This window comes from Branchiostoma floridae, unplaced genomic scaffold (genome assembly GCF_000003815.2).
Source record: "Branchiostoma floridae strain S238N-H82 unplaced genomic scaffold, Bfl_VNyyK Sc7u5tJ_1338, whole genome shotgun sequence".
In the NCBI taxonomy this organism is placed as follows: Eukaryota; Metazoa; Chordata; class Leptocardii; order Amphioxiformes; family Branchiostomatidae; genus Branchiostoma; species Branchiostoma floridae.
In genome coordinates, this window is record NW_023365702.1 from 170921 (window position 1) to 188810 (window position 17890).

The 17890-nt window shown below is 42.4% G+C and overlaps 1 protein-coding gene and 1 long non-coding RNA gene across 3 annotated transcripts in view; both read left to right on the top strand.

The window, feature by feature from the left end:
• LOC118407416 (zinc finger protein 208-like) overlaps nt 1-9452 on the top strand; it is a 15312-nt gene extending 5860 nt beyond the window's left edge. Inside the window, exons 3-5 of the mRNA XM_035807891.1 lie at nt 3681-4275; nt 6908-7071; nt 8339-9452. Of these exons, the coding sequence (XP_035663784.1) occupies nt 3681-4275; nt 6908-7071; nt 8339-9452 (1873 nt within the window). The remainder of the gene's footprint in view (nt 1-3680; nt 4276-6907; nt 7072-8338) is intronic.
• Nucleotides 9453-9861: 409 nt separating this feature from the next.
• Nucleotides 9862-16330, top strand: LOC118407411. 2 transcript variants are annotated; one of them, XR_004830146.1, is made up of 4 exons: nt 9862-10604; nt 10993-11107; nt 11268-11391; nt 15484-16330. It is a non-coding gene; the product is annotated as an uncharacterized LOC118407411 (long non-coding RNA). The 2 variants fall into 2 exon arrangements; XR_004830145.1 differs by having other exon boundaries at nt 9862-11107.
• Nucleotides 16331-17890: the final 1560 nt, after the last annotated feature.

The window sequence follows — 17890 nt, forward strand, 5'->3', positions numbered from 1 at the left end:
AGGGATTATCTCACCATATACACCGAGGATAAGGCGGGGCATTAACGTTATTATCATATAGCCTATCCAACTGACAGTTATTTCACACAAATTCCTTTATAACAAATAAACACTTTAATACATTACATAAAAATACATTTGCAATATATATATATTGTACAATAGTGTCTATATATAATACAAACATTAAACTATTTCATCATCATCATTTAACTAATAATTTTAACTAATCATCTGTTTGTGAGATAGCATATCAGCATCAACATGTGGCTTATTTGCAATACAAACTACATGTATTAAGTGGAGTCCTGGTATCCCCCATGCAGAGCCTTTTCACTTGGGCACGACAAAGTACGTATATATGAAGTGATTTAGGAAGGTACCGGCATAATAACGTTAGAAAGCCATAATGAAAATGTGTAAAATCAGCATAATTCCTTTTCAAGTATCCCTATATTCCCCATGTGGAGCCCTAATTAACATAACCAATCAATCATAATATTTTTGACAGTTATGCATGGTTTACACACAAACAACAGTACAAAAAAAATTCATGACTGTCCCCTGTATAATGGTGCGGTCCAAAAAGTGGTCGGTTATTAGAATAACCGACCACTTTTGAGGTTACTGCCTGATAACCCATGGGAAATGGGGGCCTCTGATTGGCCAACTCCATCTGGCTATATGATAATGTAGTATAATGTATAGAAACCAGCCAGGCTTCAATCAAAACATCTTTTCTTGCCAAATTAAAAGGAATGCATCTAAACGATAAATTGTTTAATGATAGTTACTGGATATGATTTTTATGATTTTGGAAATGGCTTTTGGAAAACGCTTCATAAAGTGTCTGGTTTATCTAATGTGCTTCTATCCAAGGCATGCTTTGAGACACATCCTGGATATCCAAAACAATGTACAATCCATTCAGGCCTTCTCGATTTATGCTGTGCATTCACATACAATCATAACATACATACTAACATACATACACGCAAACATATATACACACATAATTACATACATACATACACACACAAACATATATACACACATGCAAACATACATACATACATACATACACACATACATACATACATGCACACAACATACATACATACATACATACATGCACACAAACACAACATACATACATACATATGTACATACAAACGCTACCAAACACAAAAGATTACAGTGTCACCAGCATGTTTATTTCATTAAGTCAATACATTTAAATCTTTATGAAAAGAATAAAACAACATGATTCCATATAAGGGACTACTTTCTACGTCTACTTGCGATTTGTTTTTATTTGCCAAGCAAAGCACCAGATTTCTAGGTGCAGATAAGCTGAAGATCGCTAGACGGCATCACTGCACAAGACACGACAGCTCTACTTTTTAAAGGTGACCTCATTGAACCAATGACCAAGCAGATGTTTGACTTTGGCTGTATTTTGATGTGCTTTATCCGTTTTTGTCGGAAAACGGAATCACATCAACTTTGAGGATCCCGCGTGACATGAACACTACATTAAAAAAATAGAAACCCCGTTAAAGAACGCATAAAATCACGTCAAAAATAGCCGGAGCCGAACCTCTGCTTGGAGAATCCTTCATCGTTACGTCAGCAGTCTGCCGTTTTTCTTCAGTGAAACAGATACAGGTCTGATTTCCAACTGAGGAGGCCCACAATTTTAAGCACGCTGACCATCACTAAAATGAGCAACACAGGAGAAGAAAAATATGACCAATGTTGGCCTCCATTATTTATTATCCTCCTCCAATATAACTATTTCAATCATGCCTGTATTCATCTTTACAGAAAGACCTTTATTGAGACAACGGAAAGTACAGCGACGTTTCGTAAGATCTATTACAATTATATATATGAACAAACAAGTGTATACCAATGAATTATCTTAATGAAAGAATGTGTATGAATAATTAACAATATAGCAACATGTAGAATCTGGACAAAACTATCAGTTATATACGTAAATCCCAATGAGCGTGATCGCGACAACTATTGAATAACCAGGAGATGATGTTTGACCCAAGTCGTAGTACACTTCCGGGTCATGTGACGCATTTTCCTGTTTACTGGAGAAACGGCGTGGTGTGGAAAGGTCATTTCTTCGTCTCGAAGAACTCATCAACTTTCGCGGTTTTAGGAAGTCGACGGACGTTGTTGTGCAAGTCTGCTGGTGTTTAAGTTTGTTCAGGTAAGACTGCATCTTGTATTTTAGCACTAGAAGCTCTGTAGATTTGACAGAAAGCTCGAAAGTGAAACGTTTCGTGAACGCGTCGCGACCTCAAAAACAATATGGTTTGTTGTCTGTGTCCGCTGGAAGATAGACCATAGCTTAGAGCAAAGAAATATACAAAACTATGTTTGAAATGTTCCAGTTTTTTGCACCTTAATAGTGAGAGAAGTCAGAACATTCTGATACGTAGAGGAATGCAGAAAGAAACGTCAACAGCGGGGGCCTGTGAGGGGTTTATGGAGAATCCGTTCTATCACGTTAGACTAGTATACTGATGTAAGTAGTTTGTAGTTGTTAGTTATACGTAATTTGCCATACATTGTACCTGTTACAATCGTTGTGCAATAAACTTGACTTGACTTGACTTGACTTGTTAATAAGAATTCCGGTAATACTTATTCAAAGGCAAGTGAAAATGTACGTCTGTTTTTAGGCATTTCTCTTTCAGAGTAAATTTTACCGTCTTCATTGGCGCTGTTCATGATGTAGTAACATGTCATATTTATATGAAGGGGGCGGTAAGGTGTACCTCAACTTCCCCTGTCAGCCCCCAGGCTGGAACTTCCTGCTGTTGTAGCATTTGGTGTTTATCATGGTGTGTTTGAACTACTGTAACTCTGTCAATCAATCAATCAATCAAATGGTTTATTTGTCAGAACGGCGTGGCAGCCAAAGGCTGAATTGTGCCCTCTTTACAAAAAAAAATAAAAAAAAATAATGATGTATTACAATACACCATCTCGTGCGTCACATATTGTTACATGGGGAGGTACAGTAGTACTTCTAGTAGGGGTGGGTACTGGTACAGGAAATACAGGTACAGGTATGGTCCAGAGGACCAGAGGATTGTCTGTGAAAACTTGTGAATGGGCAAAACTGGGTGTTTCGCTACAAATGAATCTGAATTCTTTCTTCCTGTAAACAACACTAATGCTTTCCTTAGACCAAGTTTGATTGCAGAAACTTGGTTAGTTGGTAAGGTAACTTTCAACTCTGTTCTACTTGCTCTTGTTAGGTCTTGTTACTTTCTTCTCTGGACCGTACCTGTACCTGGATGTTCTCTGGATGTTCTGTACTGGTACCCACCCCGAATAGGGGTATAATTTAGGGGAGGGGTGCTGCTGAAGAATTTCCTTGGGGGCATGTTGGCCCTAGAGCCGAGAAGTTGGGCTGTATAGGCCCTGGAAACAGTTTGGCTAGGACACTAATGTACAAGTTGTAATACTTACAAATCTAGGGTCTTATTTGGTCTCTTGGCTAATTACAATTCATCTTTTGTCTACAGACCTAGTGCTGGAGCAAGAAGGATGGCATCAACAAGCAACGTGCAGAGTTTGGATGACGCCAGGAGAAATGCCAAAGAGGATGGTGCTGTGCAACTTAGCAGTAGCAGAGAGGAGAAGTGCTACAGGTGTGAGGAGTGCAGCAAACAATTTAGTCAGCTGTGCAATCTAAAGAGACACATGCGGACTCACACAGGGGAAAAACCTTACAAGTGTGAGGAGTGCAGCAAGCAGTTCAGTCAGCTTGGTCATCTTAGGGGACATATGCGAACTCACACAGGGGAGAAACCCTACAAGTGTGAGGAATGTAGGAAGCAGTTCAGTGAGATGGGTGATCTGACGAAACACATGCGGACTCACACAGGGGAGAAACCCTACAGGTGTGAGGAGTGTAGCAAACAGTTCAGTCAGCTGAGTAATCTGAAGACTCACATGCAGACTCACACAGGGGAGAAACTCTACAAGTGTGAGGAGTGCAATAAGCAGTTCAGTGAGCTGGGAAGTCTGAAGGGACACATGCGAACTCACACAGGGGAGAAACCCTACAGGTGTGAGGAGTGCAGCAGGCAGTTCAGTCACCTGAATCATCTGAAGAGTCACATGCGAACTCACACAGGGGAGAAACCCTACAAGTGTGAGGAGTGTAGCAAACAGTTCAGTGAGCTGGGTAATCTGAAGAAACATATGCGGACTCACACAGGGGAGAAACCTTACAAGTGTGAGGAGTGCAGCAGGCAGTTCAGTCAGCTCAGAAGTCTTAGAAAGCACATGCAAACTCACAAATAAGAAATCACAGGATCAGGAGTGTGAAATAGAGATGTTGGTCATATGGCAAGTTTGTCAATTTACATTTTTCACATTTTTGTTTAGTAGTTTAGACATTGTATAGCCAGCTATCTGATTGTAACTACATGAACTGTTGTAATAATCTTGCTAAGAAACGTTTAACTTTTATTTACTTGTTTATTTCATATCTGAAGTTCCCAACCTTAGATTAGTTAGAAAAGTAGGTTTTGTTCTTTGTGACACTTTTGTTTTGTTAGTTGGCATGCCCTTTTGTAAAATACCAAGTTGCCCATTTAGTGTGGAATAACAGTTGCAGAAATCTTGTTCTATTTCAGGCTTGTAGTTTAGCTGTAATCTTGGTAACAACAGAACTAGTTAAAGCAGTTATTGTGTGAAGACGACTTGTTACGTCACTAGTAAGTTAGTAACTACTTGTGATTTTAAGATGGGTCATTGTACTAATCTACGTTTACTGTAGTGTTAGTCTTTTATACTTGCCTAGTTCATGTAGGTAGTTGCAGGTAGGGACCTTTCATTGTTAGTTGCAACAAGGAGTGTTTGTTAAATATTTCGTGCAGGCACAAGGCAGGTTTTGATTAAGGTCCCTAACTGCCAGTAAAACTTTTGAACAGATGAAAGAACAAAGTATTATCCTAATCGTCAGAACTCAGTTTTAATCTTTTTTTAGGACTTCTTAAGCTGTTTTAGGCCAGAATCTGTAAAATTCACATTGTAGAAGTGTTATTTGGGGTTTTATTGTTCTATTACGTTTTTGTTCTTATAATCATTTGTTTTGTTCAATAAAATGGTTTGCATGATGCTCACTTGTTTGATTTGAAGAAGCCTATAATATCTATAATATATAGGAAATTCCTTTACTCACGCAGTTTGTACTTACTTTGTGTACACACTACTTTGTACTCGTTTCGATTTCTGAGGAAGGTGTCTGAGAGACACCAAAGCTTAAGTGAGTAGAAATTGGTTGTGTAAAAGAATTCTCCTATGTTGTACCAACCTGATGGAATTATATCCGGAAATAGCCATAGGAGTTTATTACATTGTAGTATAATTTACAGAAACCAGTCAGGCTACAATCAAAACATTTTTTTTGCAGAAATTGAAGGAATGCATCACAACCCATAACTTGTTCAATAATAGTAATTCAAGCAGTAAGATATGATTTTGGAGACGGTCAAACGTTTCAGACTGACTGTTGTATCCCAGATGTGCTTCTACCCAAGGCATGCTTTGAGGCACATCCTGGATATCCAGAACATATCTATACATGTACAATCCATTCAGGAATTCAAGTTATGCTGTTCATCTTCTTACGGGTATGTACACACAAAGATACAAACATACATACACACATACATTATGTGACATACAAACATACATACATAACACACATACGTGCATACATTCACACACATACAAACGCTACCAAAAGCCTAACCTTAGCGAATTTAATTACTCATTTCAGAACTCAAAGACAAATGTGATGTCACCAGAATGTTTATTTCATGAAGTCAGTAGAACTAGTAGATTTAAATCTTCATGAAAGGAAAACTAAAACACAACATGATTTCAATTCATAGAGGGACTACTTTCTACATGTACTTGCGATTTGTTTTTAATTGCTGAGCAGAGCACCAGATTTCCGGGTGCAGATACGCTGAAGATCGCTAGAAGGCATCACTGCACAATACACTGGACGGCTCTACTTTTTAAAGGTGACCTCATTGAACCAATGACCAAGCAGATGTTTGACTTTGGCTGTATTTTGATACGTTTTATCCATTTTTCGTCGGAAAACGGAATCACACCAACTTGGGGGTCCCGCGTGACATAAAGAAAACAGTTCAAAATAGAAACCCCGTTAGAGAACGCCTAAAATCACGTCAAAAAAAGCCGGAGCCGAACCTCTGCTTGGCGAATACTTCTTGGTTTGGTCAGCAGTCTGTCATTTTTCTTCAGTGACACGGTTACAGGTACTGTACAGTAATCTCCAAGCAGATCCTACGGTAGCATTCATATCAAAAGCTAGCAGAGGAATGAAGCCAGCCTGGGAGTATGTATGTGACCGTTTGAATCCCTTTGGCCTGCTATTCTTCTCGGCCAGCTTTGATACTATCTTTGATACAACAACAACAACAACAACTATCTTTATATATATGGCACCGTAGGATCTGCTTGGAAATTACAGGTACAGGTCTGGTTTCCAAAGGAGGCCCACAGTTTTAAGCACGTTGACCTTCACCAAAAGAAGCAACACATGAGAATAAAAATATGACCAGTGTCAGTCTCTAAAAAAGAAAAGCCATGTCTACTTTCATCTTTACAGAAAGATCTTTATGGACACAAGTACAGCGACTTTCGTAAGGCCTACTACAACTACATATATATGAACAATCAAGTGTATAAAAATAAATTACCTTAATGAACGAATCTGTATATTAACAATATATCAACATGTTAAATCTGGACAAAAGTATCATTTATATACATAAATCCCCATGGGCGTGATCGCGACAACATTTAAATAACCAGGACATGATAGTTGACCCAGACCATGGTATACTTCCGGGTCATGAGACGCAACTTCCTGTTTACTGAAGAAACGGCGTGGGTTTGGAAGTTTTTCTTCGTCTCGAAGATCTCATCGACATTTAGCGGTTTTAGCGATCCGACTGACGTTGTCGTGCAGGTCTGCTGGTGTTCAAGTTTGTTCAGGTAAGACGATATCTTGTATTTTGATACTAGAAGCTCTGTAGGCTTGACAGAAAGCTCGAAAGTGAAGCGTGTCGTGAACGCGCGTTGCAACTTCTTTGGAATTGGGAGGGGGGAACCAACTTGGGGGAACAAAGGTATGAACCACAGGGTTTGTCGTCTGTTTCCAATGGAAGATAGACCATAGCTTAGAGGAAAGAAGTATACAAATGTCTGTTTGAAATGTTCCAGTTTTTTGCACCTAAATAGTGAGAGAAGTCAGAACATTTTGATACGTAGAGGAATATGGAGAAAGAAACGTAAACAACGGGGGCCTGTGAGGGGTTTACGGAGATCCGTTGTTAAGAATTCTGATGTTATTCATTCAAAGGCAAGGGAAAATGCAAGTCTGTTTTTATGTATTGCTCTTTTAGAGTCAATTTTACATTGTTCATTGGTGTAGAAATAAGTCAAACTTGTGTGAAGGGCGCGGTCTATATCTGTAACTAGTGTTAGGTGTACCTCAACTTCCCCCGCCCGCCCCCAGGCCGGAATTTCCCAACGTTCCACCATTTGGTGTTCATTATGGCGTGTTTGAACTAGCTCTAAGGGGAGTTTCAGTACTAGTTACGGGTGGGTACCGGTACAGAAAAATCAGGTCTAGAGGATTTATTTGCAGGTCTGGACCTGAACCCGGACTTGTGAATGGGCAAATTAATGGTCCATTTTGCAACAAATGAAACTGATGGAGTATCTGATTTCTACTGGCATTTTAGAATTCTGTCATCATGTCAACAAAGCTAATGAGTCTTGACTCAGTTACTTGTGTTAGATTAAATTTGTTTGTTAAAAGAAACTTGGTAAAATGTATCCTGCTTTGCTCTTGTTAATACAGGACTGAGGTTTGTGATAGCAAAACCTGTATTGATTTCGTAGGTATCAGTTAGCGCCGCCATGTTGGATGTTTACTTTCTCAGTTGGGACGGTAAGCCCCCAAACACATGAATGCTTGCCGGTATGATCTGTTCATTTTCTAATCGGTCTTAAATCAGGTCCAATGATTTTTTCAGGTCTGTTTTTTTCCGCACCACTCAAAAAGAGGTTTTGTATTCACCCCCTTTTCGGGTACTTAAGATGGTAAAGGGAGGCTTCACTATTTGTCAGTCTTTATTTTTCTTTGGAGATTTATACATTGAGTTGGAAAAAGTTTGGCTAGGACACTAATGTACCGGTTGGTATACTAAAAAAATTAGTGTCTCTTGCCTAACAACAATTCATCTTTTCCCTACAGACGTTGTTCTCGAGCTAGGAGGATGGCATCAACAAGCAACGTGCGGAGTTTGGATGACGTCAGGAGAAATGCGAAAGAAGATGGATCTGTGCGACCTGGCACTTACAAGTGTGAGGAGGGCGGCAGAGACAAGAAGTGCTACAGGTGTGAGGGGTGCAGCAAGCAGTTCAGTCAGCTGTGTAGTCTTCAGTCTCACATGCGGCGTCACACAGGGGAGAAACCCTACAAGTATGAGGAGTGCCTAAAACAGTTTAGTCAGCCGGATAATCTGAAGGCTCACATGCGGACTCACACTGGGGAGAAACCCTACAGGTGTGAGGATTGTAGCAGGCAGTTCAGTAGGCGGAATGATCTGAAGAGACACATGCGAACCCATACAGGGGAGAAACCCTACAGGTGTGAGGAGTGCAGCAAGCAGTTCAGTTTGCAGGGTAGTCTGAAGGCTCACATGCGGACACACACTGGAGAGAAACCCTACATATGTGAGGAGTGCAGCAGGCAGTTCAGTGAGCTGCATCATCTGAAGAGTCACATGCGAACTCACACAGGGGAGAAACCCTACAAGTGTGAGGAGTGCAGCAAGCAGTTCAGTCAGCTGGGTGAGCTGAAAATCCACAAGCGGACTCACACAGGGGAGAAGCCCTACAAATGTGAGGAGTGCAGCAGGCAGTTCAGTGAGCTAGGAAGTCTGAAGAAACACATGCTGACTCACACAGGGGAGAAACCCTACAAGTGTGAGGAGTGCAGCAGGAAGTTTAGTCGGCTGAATCATCTGAAGAGTCACATGCGCACTCACACAGGGGATAAACCCTACAGGTGTGAGGAGTGCAGCAGGCAGTTCAGTCATCTAGGTTCCCTGAAGACTCACATACGGATTCACACGGGGGAGAAACCCTACAAATGTGAGGAGTGCAGAAGGCAGTTCCGTCAGCTAGGCGCACTAAACACTCACATGCAAACTCACACTGGTGACAAACCCTACACATGTGAGGAATGCAGCAGGCAGTTCAGTGAGCCGGGTCATCTAAAGACACACATGCGGACTCACACAGGGGAGAAACCGTATAGGTGCGCGAGGAGTGCAGCAAGCAGTTCAGTCAGCCGGGTAATCTGAAAACTCACATGCGGACTCACACAGGGGAGAAGCCTTATAAGTGTGAGGAGTGCAGCAAACAGTTCAGGGAGCTGGGTAATCTAAAAAGACACATGAAAACTCACACAGGGGAGAAGCCTTATAAGTGTGAGGAGTGGAGCAGGCAGTTCAGTCAGCTGAGTATTCTTAAGACTCATATCAAAACTCACACGGGAGAAACCCTACATGTGTGAGGAGTGCAGCAAACAGTTCAGTCAGCTGGGTAATCTGAAGAAACACATGCGTACTCACACTGGGGATAAACCTTAGTTAAGTGTGAGGAGTGTAGCAGGCGGTTCATTTAGTTGAGTCATCTAAAAAACATGTAGAGACTCTCACACGGGAGAAACTGTACAAAGGTAAGGAATGCAGCAGGCAGATTAGTCAGCTATCTTTCCTGCGCTGTGATTGGCGATGCCTATATTAGGCGAAGACCCAATCCCATATAAAGGCAGGATAGACTATTCACATGCAGTTTGACGGACTCCTCCCCACAGCCGGTTCGTCGACGCCATGGCTACGGAAACACAGAAGATCCACAGAAAGACCGCCAGCAGGTTTTCGGGGTGTAGAAGAGAGACCGAGTATTTACCTCGTTTGCGTTTACAGGGAGTATAGAATTCGAAGATTGCCCTTTTAGTGTCATGAAGATTTCGTATTTTATTTTGCTTTGTGAAACTGCGAGAAGTTGTTGCTGCGTAGGGACGAATGTGAGTTGTCTGCGTTTTTGCACGTGTATCACTCTTTGTCATGCTGAGGTCCGTTCTTCTCGCAGACACTGGCGTGCCGGGCATTGTGTATGGGTTATGGAAGAAAGCATGCCTCACTGCGAGAATAGACGCTTATTTTGGGCGTTTGTTAGACATCACAGGTATATGCAGTACTGTCTGACAGAACGTCGACGGAGAAGGCAAGTCACACCGCCGGCACGGCCGACCCCAGCATGACTGACGCAGCAGCCTTGTGAATGAGCCGGACGTTCCATAGCAGAGCACCAGTAACACTGTTTTTGAGTGAGACTCACCAGGACAAGTCTGCGATATCTACGACCTTCTGAGAACTGGTAGGGAAACTTGCCGACAACAGAGAAGATAGAGTAGTTTCCTACGGGCGTAGGATTTACAAGCCAAGCAGGTACGCAAGGTTTTGAGCTCGCCGCCATTTTTGGCGTCTTGTGGAATTTTCCATTTTGATTTGTCTTCCTACGTTGGCTGTTTTTCTAGTGGATCCCTCGGCTGTTTTCTTTCTTGTTCCTTCATGATTTTATTTTCCTGTTTTCCCCTTTTGTATGATTTTGGTGTGTTTTGTTGGTCAGCAACTATTCTGTCGTTCATTTCGTTTAGCGACTCGTAATTTGCATATGTTTGCGCATCGCACATATTTCGCGTGCGCAGGTGTGAGTGATTCTATTTGGTAAAATAGGCTTGGTATAATTAATTTTGTGTTGTCTCATTTGAGTTAGGTATGTTGATACAGCTGAGCCACCGCTAGGACTGCCGTTTACCCCGTCTTTTCGCCATAGGAGCCTTTGTGAAGCGGTACAACGTTGTTCCAGTTTCCGCACGCTCGGAGCAGAGCCCGACCTTTTTTATCAAGAAAGAGTCGGAGGCTTCAACTTATCACTGGTAGCTCTATGGGTGAGTTACGTTCTTTGAAAGGCTTTAGACAGTATGTGGTATAGTTTTTTGTCTGCCTATCACGTTTGTTGGTTGTTGTGGAAGGAGTCGAACGTATTGCCTTATTTTACGTATTTTCCTTTTGTTTTTTTCTGTATATTTGCTTTGTTTAATTTTGAAGTTAGGTTCGGCGATTCTGGGCATTGCATTTTGTGGACCAGCCAGCATTCAGCAACCCGAAAAGCTGAGGGACCAGGCCTCAAGACGCTCGGACAGCTGTCAACCACTGCGGCAGTTTTCCTAAGGTGTGTCCTATATCTCAGCTAGAGGTTGTTATCTTGTTGCTCGTCAGGTCGGCAGACAGCCTCGAGTTTGTAGCGAGATTTCAGGTGATTTGATTTTTGTTTTTTTATGAGCCGATTTGCTTTTTGTTGGGTTTCTCGCTTGACAGGTTCTTGGACAACCCTAGGTAGAAAAAAAAAAGTGTTTGCAGTTTTTTGTCTGGTTGGTGTCATGCAATAGTTTGTTGGACAATTGAACTGTTGGACAGTTTTTGTTTGCTGTTGTCGTACGGCATGCTGTAAACAACCCCAGAGAGATAACAAGACTGCTGGAAAGTTTTGTTGTTGTTGTCATGCGACAGGTTGTTGGACAACCCCAGGTAAGTAACAAGACTGTCGGACAGTTTTGTTTTGTAGTTGTCATGCGACAGGTTGTTGGACAACCCCAGGTAAGTAACAAGACTGTTGGACAGTTTTGTTTGTAGTTGTCATGCGACAGGTTGTTGGACAACCCCAGGTAAGTAACAAGACTATTGGATAGTTTTGTTTGTGGATGGACGACGGGTTGTGGGATAGCACCAGGCAGGTAACAGGACTGTTGGACAGTTTTGTTTGTTGATGTACGACAGGTTGTGGGACAACACCAGGCAAGTAACAAGACTGTTGGACAGTTTGGTTTGTTGATGTACGACAGGCTGTGGGACGGCACCAGGCAAGTAACAGGACTGTTGGACAGTTTGGTTTGTTGATGTATACGATAGGCTGTGGGACAGCACCAGGCAAGTAACAGGACTGTTGGACAGTTTTGTTTGTTGATGTGCGACAGGCTGTGGGACAGCACCAGGCAGGTAACAAGACTGTTGGACAGTTTGGTTTGTTGATGTACGACAGGCTGTGGGACGGCACCAGGCAAGTAACAGGACTGTTGGACAGTTTGGTTTGTTGATGTATACGATAGGCTGTGGGACAGCACCAGGCAAGTAACAGGACTGTTGGACAGTTTTGTTGATGTGCGACAGGCTGTGGGACAGCACCAGGCAGGTAACAAGACTGTTGGACAGTTTTGTTTGTTGACGTACGACAGGCTGTGGAACAGCACCAGGCAGGTACAGGACTGTTGGGCAGTTTGGTTCGTTGATGTACGACAAGCTGTGGGACAGCACCAGGCAAGTAACAGGACTGTTGGACAGTTTGGTTCGTTGATGAACGATAGGCTGTGGGACAGCACTAGGCAGGTAACAAGGTTGTTGATGAACAGTTTGGTTTGTTGATGTACGACAGGCTGTGGGACAGTACCAGGCAAGTAACAGGACTGTCGGACAGTTTGTTTGTTGATGTACGACAGGCTGTGGGACAGCACCAGGCAAGTAACAAGACTGTTGGACAGTTTGGTTTGTTGTCGTGCGACAGGCTGTGGGACAGCACCAGGCAGGTAACAGGACTGTTGGACAGTTTGGTTTGTTGTCGTGCGACAGGCAGTGAGACAACGCCAGGTAGAGTAACAACAGTGTACGACAGTTTTTTGTTTGCTGTTGTCGTATGACAGGTTGTTGGACAACCCCGGGTAGGTAACAAGACTGTTGGACAGTTTTGTTTGTTGTTGTCGTGCGACAGGTTGGTTAGACAACCCCAGAGAAGTAAAAAGGCTGCTCGACAGTTTTGTGACGCTGTGCTGTAGTACGACAGATTGTTTAGCAACTCCAGGAAGCCAACAAGACTGTTGGACATTTTTTGTTTTGTTGCTGTCGTGCGACAGGTTGTTAGACAACCCCAGAGAAGTAAAAAGGCTGTTAGACAGTTTTGTGGGTTGTCGTACGATAGATTGTTTAGCAACCCCAGGTAAGCAGCAAAACTGTTGGACATTTTTGTTTGTTGTTGTCGTGTGACAGGTTGTTAGACAACCTCAGAGAATTAAAAAGGCTGTTAGATAGTTTTGTGTGTTGTTGTACGACAGATTGTTGAGTAACCCCAGGTAAGCAGCAAGACTGTTGGAAAGTTTTTGGACTAGAGAAGTAAAGAGACTGTTAGACAGTTTTCTGTTATCGCACGATACGTTGTTACAAATTTGTTACCCAGGTGTTAGTGGTTGGTCGCACGACAGGTTGTTTAGACAAGCCTAGGTAGGTAACATGGCTGGCGGACAATTTTTTTATTTTGTTTGTTATGCGACAAGTTGTGGGACAACCACAGGTGGAGTTTAAGACTAAAGGACAATTTTTGTGTGATATGGAGCCGTACTATTAGTTATTGGACAGCTTCAGGCTGATAACAGGACTTGGTTTTCGTTCGGTTTGTTACTTGACAAGTCGAGGGACAACTCTAGGCTGATATAGTTGGTCGTGCGACAGGGCAGCCACATGTAGGAAATGAGAATAGTACAGTTTGGCTGGCTGACTACGACAGGTTTTGGTTAACTTCGTGATGGTACATACCGAGACTGTCCGATACTTTGGTGAGATTTGTGGCATTGCAGATTGTTGATGGACCCCGTGTAGATAACGAGAACGGCAAGCAGCTTTTAACGCGATTGAGAAAATATCTACAGAAGCACTGAAGTCGAGGCCGACAATTGTGAAGATTACGGTGTGCAATGTAGAGAATAGTACGTCGTGGATAGTTTTAGGACGGACAGCACAAGATTAAAAGTTGGCACTTATATACGTATAACTGCAAGGAGTTTGAACTAATTACGAGTATCATTCGTTCGTTTTTCAACACGCTATTGTATCGCTATGATTCTTGGTACACGTACGTTTTCTTTGAAGTACAAGACACAGAGCAACATTGTCGTAGAACATTCGTAACCAACGACGTATTCGTTAGGTGGTACAGGTTTTCAAGAGAAAGGATAGCTTCAGAGGAGGGATCAGGCGTATCCCACAATGCATTGCGGTTTCCGGTCTACGCAAGATATATACGTTGGACCGGAAGTTCTATTTCATTCGAAACTATGTCGGCGCCCCAGACGGACAGATAAGTGGTGGCTCCCGACTTTCCGTCCTGTAAGCGTAATTTGTCAGGTTGTACCGTATCCTTAAGTCACTATTCCTGACATGTGAATGCTTACAAGTTGATATTGTGCCTGTCAACCTGCGGTGTTGCCAATTTTTTCTGGTAACCTCAAATTCATGACTGCGAAACTGGGCTGCCGACAAACAACAAACGTTTTTAGAACAATTTAGAACAGGTGTTCCATTGTACTGTTCTCTTCTTCCATGTGCCAACACAGGACTCTGATCCGTGCTCTTTCCATATATTTGTCATGAAAATCTGCATACATAAACATTGGTGTCTACATACAATAGACTTTAGTCACTAGGTGGATACATGGGGTCTTTGATTTAAATCTAGTGGCATTTCCACAGCTGTTTTCTGGCTGTGTGGACTTGAACATCTCAACGAGGGCATATCATTTACGTGTTGTTTGACAATATGGTCCCGGGCTGATAAGAGCGCAAAAATACGGCAAGACCGAGTCCATGGCTAAGCTGCCACAAAACTGACCGGACATAGCCCAAAATGTGCAACACGTGTCCGAAAATCACCAAAAAAGTGTAAGTTCTTGAAGCTACACGGCAGGGAGACATCCACACCGACAGTGAACAACCGTGTGGATAACTCAGTGATAGCCCCCTCCTACCGAATCTCAAATTTCTCAGCAAAATGTGGGGACCTTAGATTATCACGGCACCCAACGCAAGCTAAGACATCATAGTACATGTTGAACATACTGAAAACCTAAGGTCCCCACGATTTTTAGTAACCGATGCGAAGATTCCGTCCGGGAGCATCATGAAATCTTGATGTTTACGTAATGCTGTTCGAAGACAAAATACCCAAATCTAACGTATAGAATAACTGTTGTCTCCGAAGGAACACCTAAATGTAATATTCATTGCCTCTACAAAGACACTAAATAAACCTGCCCCCTAAAACTGCACAGTCACGGAGCAGAAAGCCCTAAAACTAGGCAAGATTGGAAATCACATTCAGCCACACATGGCAAACAACCGGAAATCAGGGGTCAAAGGTAAAATTGCATTCTGGGTAACCCCGGACCCCTCCTCTGGGATAGCTTCATCCCGAAGGACATGCAATATGATAAATATGTTACAGGAAGCATTCAGTACAACGCGCGTGGGTGTGATGCGAGGACGTCTGAAAATACCACCTCAAGTTCAGCAACTTAGACCCACCAGCCAGCTGAGAAGTACACGCAGCAAACCATATGGGAGGACGGCGCACAGGCAGGGATGGTGGCCAAGCAAAAGGATCAAGAAGTTTAAAACTAGACTTAAAATTCAGAAACAGAGAGACAACAGCCCCAGAATTTTTTTACTCTCTCGTACGTTCGAATTGTGACCTGAAGTTTCATTTTGCCTTAAAGTAACAGAAGATGTTAGAGGGCGTCTGTTAAACGCTTTCTTCGTAAAAAAAAAAGAACATCTATACTGTCTTAAAGTTCACTGTAGGTATGACCACTGTATTTGCTTGTTTTTAATTAGAACACATCAACGTCAGAAGTTGTCCAGGAAGTGACATGTTTTTCGTTGTAATGTTGAGAAACAACTAGTTATTAAATCGGTTTGCTGTTTTCGTCTGTCTCCATTTTCTTTACTTGGTAGTACGTTCCAGCGCTTATGGTTTATAAGTAATTTGAAAAGGAGCATGTTTAATATAAAGTGCCATGAATAACTACAGGTTCGTGTATCTTGGGTAGTAATTTGTTGATAACTTGACGAGGCACGAAAGTTAAAAGGCAGCAGTTATTTTGTCGTTTTATCGAAACATTTAGGCCAAAGTCTAATTTTGCTTCGTAGGTAGATCTGACATGTTTAGCTGTAATGAGTCCAAAGATGACGCTATAAAAGTTTCAGGTTAATATAGCCAGTATTAAAAGGTCACTGCTTACTTTCTAACTGTCAGCCTTTATTGGCACACACAGGGTTAAGGCTTATTTATAGAAGACATGAAGGTTTTGCTGCACATAAAATAAAATGTCTTCAATTTATCACATATGCTTTCCAAGCCAGACCTAGTAATGCAGGGTTGGCTACCCAGCGCAAAACGGCATTGGCCAAAACTGGTTTCGTCAAGTATGTATCAATTCAAGGGTAAGTGGATTTTCCAGAGAGTTTGTTATCAGTGAAAAGCTAGAACAGTAGTGAGGAGGACTCTAACACTTCAATACAGATTTTTTGTTTAGATACAATTATCCCAATGTATGTGACGTAGCTTGGTTTGCTAAACGGCAAATATTTGAAACCGAATGTCGACATTTTTTTGTTTATACCCGAGTTCTGATAGGGAGAAATGGGATTATATTGGGTATTTATTCTTGCAATATGTCTGGGCCATTTGTGTACGTCGAATTTGGAGAGATCCGTTATACGAAAGTTACATCTCCTGCGATAATAGACCATGGTTACATACCGTTTCTATTCTTTTTATGGGGTTGGAAGTATGTTTGGAGTTTGCAACATCTGACAGAGGACATTTCTAGTAGTTTTTAGAAGAGGACCGCCGGCGATGCAAGAAATAAAAAGTATTAGACTGCACATTAGTTTTATTGTAGTTGATTCACTTCCGATAAGCAGGACACGAATAAAAGAATAATGAATGGAGGTTGGGGTAGAAAGGAATAGAGAATGATGGTGTGAAGAACTTGGCGGATGAGAGTGGGAGAAGTAAGGATGAGAGTGGGAGAGAACGATAGAGTCAAGGAAGGTTAAGATGAGATTGGGGATAGTAGGAGGTATGGATATTTAAGAACGATGGAGTGAAGGAAAGTTAGGATGAGATTAGGAATAGTAGGAGGTATGCATATGTAAGAAGGAAGAATAGTAGCGCCAATATTGTATAGTGATTGTTATGGTAGGTCTGGACCACCACCCATATAAGTGGTAGAGTCCGCTAGTGGTTACGTCACGCACTGTGTGTGTGGTGCTGGTTGTTTACCATCATGGAACGGTTCCATAAGAAGTTGTCAATAGACTATGTTGAGTATGTTGACTATGCGTCCACTGTCGTCCTTGAGTATACACCGCACGCGTTTCCTATTAGCGTGGAGTCAGCGGTTGGGCTCCTAGAACCCACACACGCACCAAGAAGCTTGGATGCCACGCAACTCAGGTAATGATACTAAAAAGAAGAGGCGCGACGGAAGGCACCACCCCATAGCTTCATATGGATGAGTCAATCACTGCGCAGAAAGAATAGGTAACTATCTTTCCTGCGCTGTGATTGGCGATGCCTATATTAGGCGAAGACCCAATCCCATATAAAGGCAGGATAGACTATTCACATGCAGTTTGACGGACTCATCCGCACAGCCTGGAATCCGTCGAAGACGTGAACATGGGATAGAAGGAGTGGGGCAAGGGAAAAGAGGTAGGCACGATGGAGCGCAGTTTTCTTTTTCGCCCGCCCACCCACCCACCCACTCAGTCTGGGGAATGTTATATGTATCACATCTTCGCGCGACTCCAGGCACCACCCCATAGCTTCATATGGATGAGTCAAT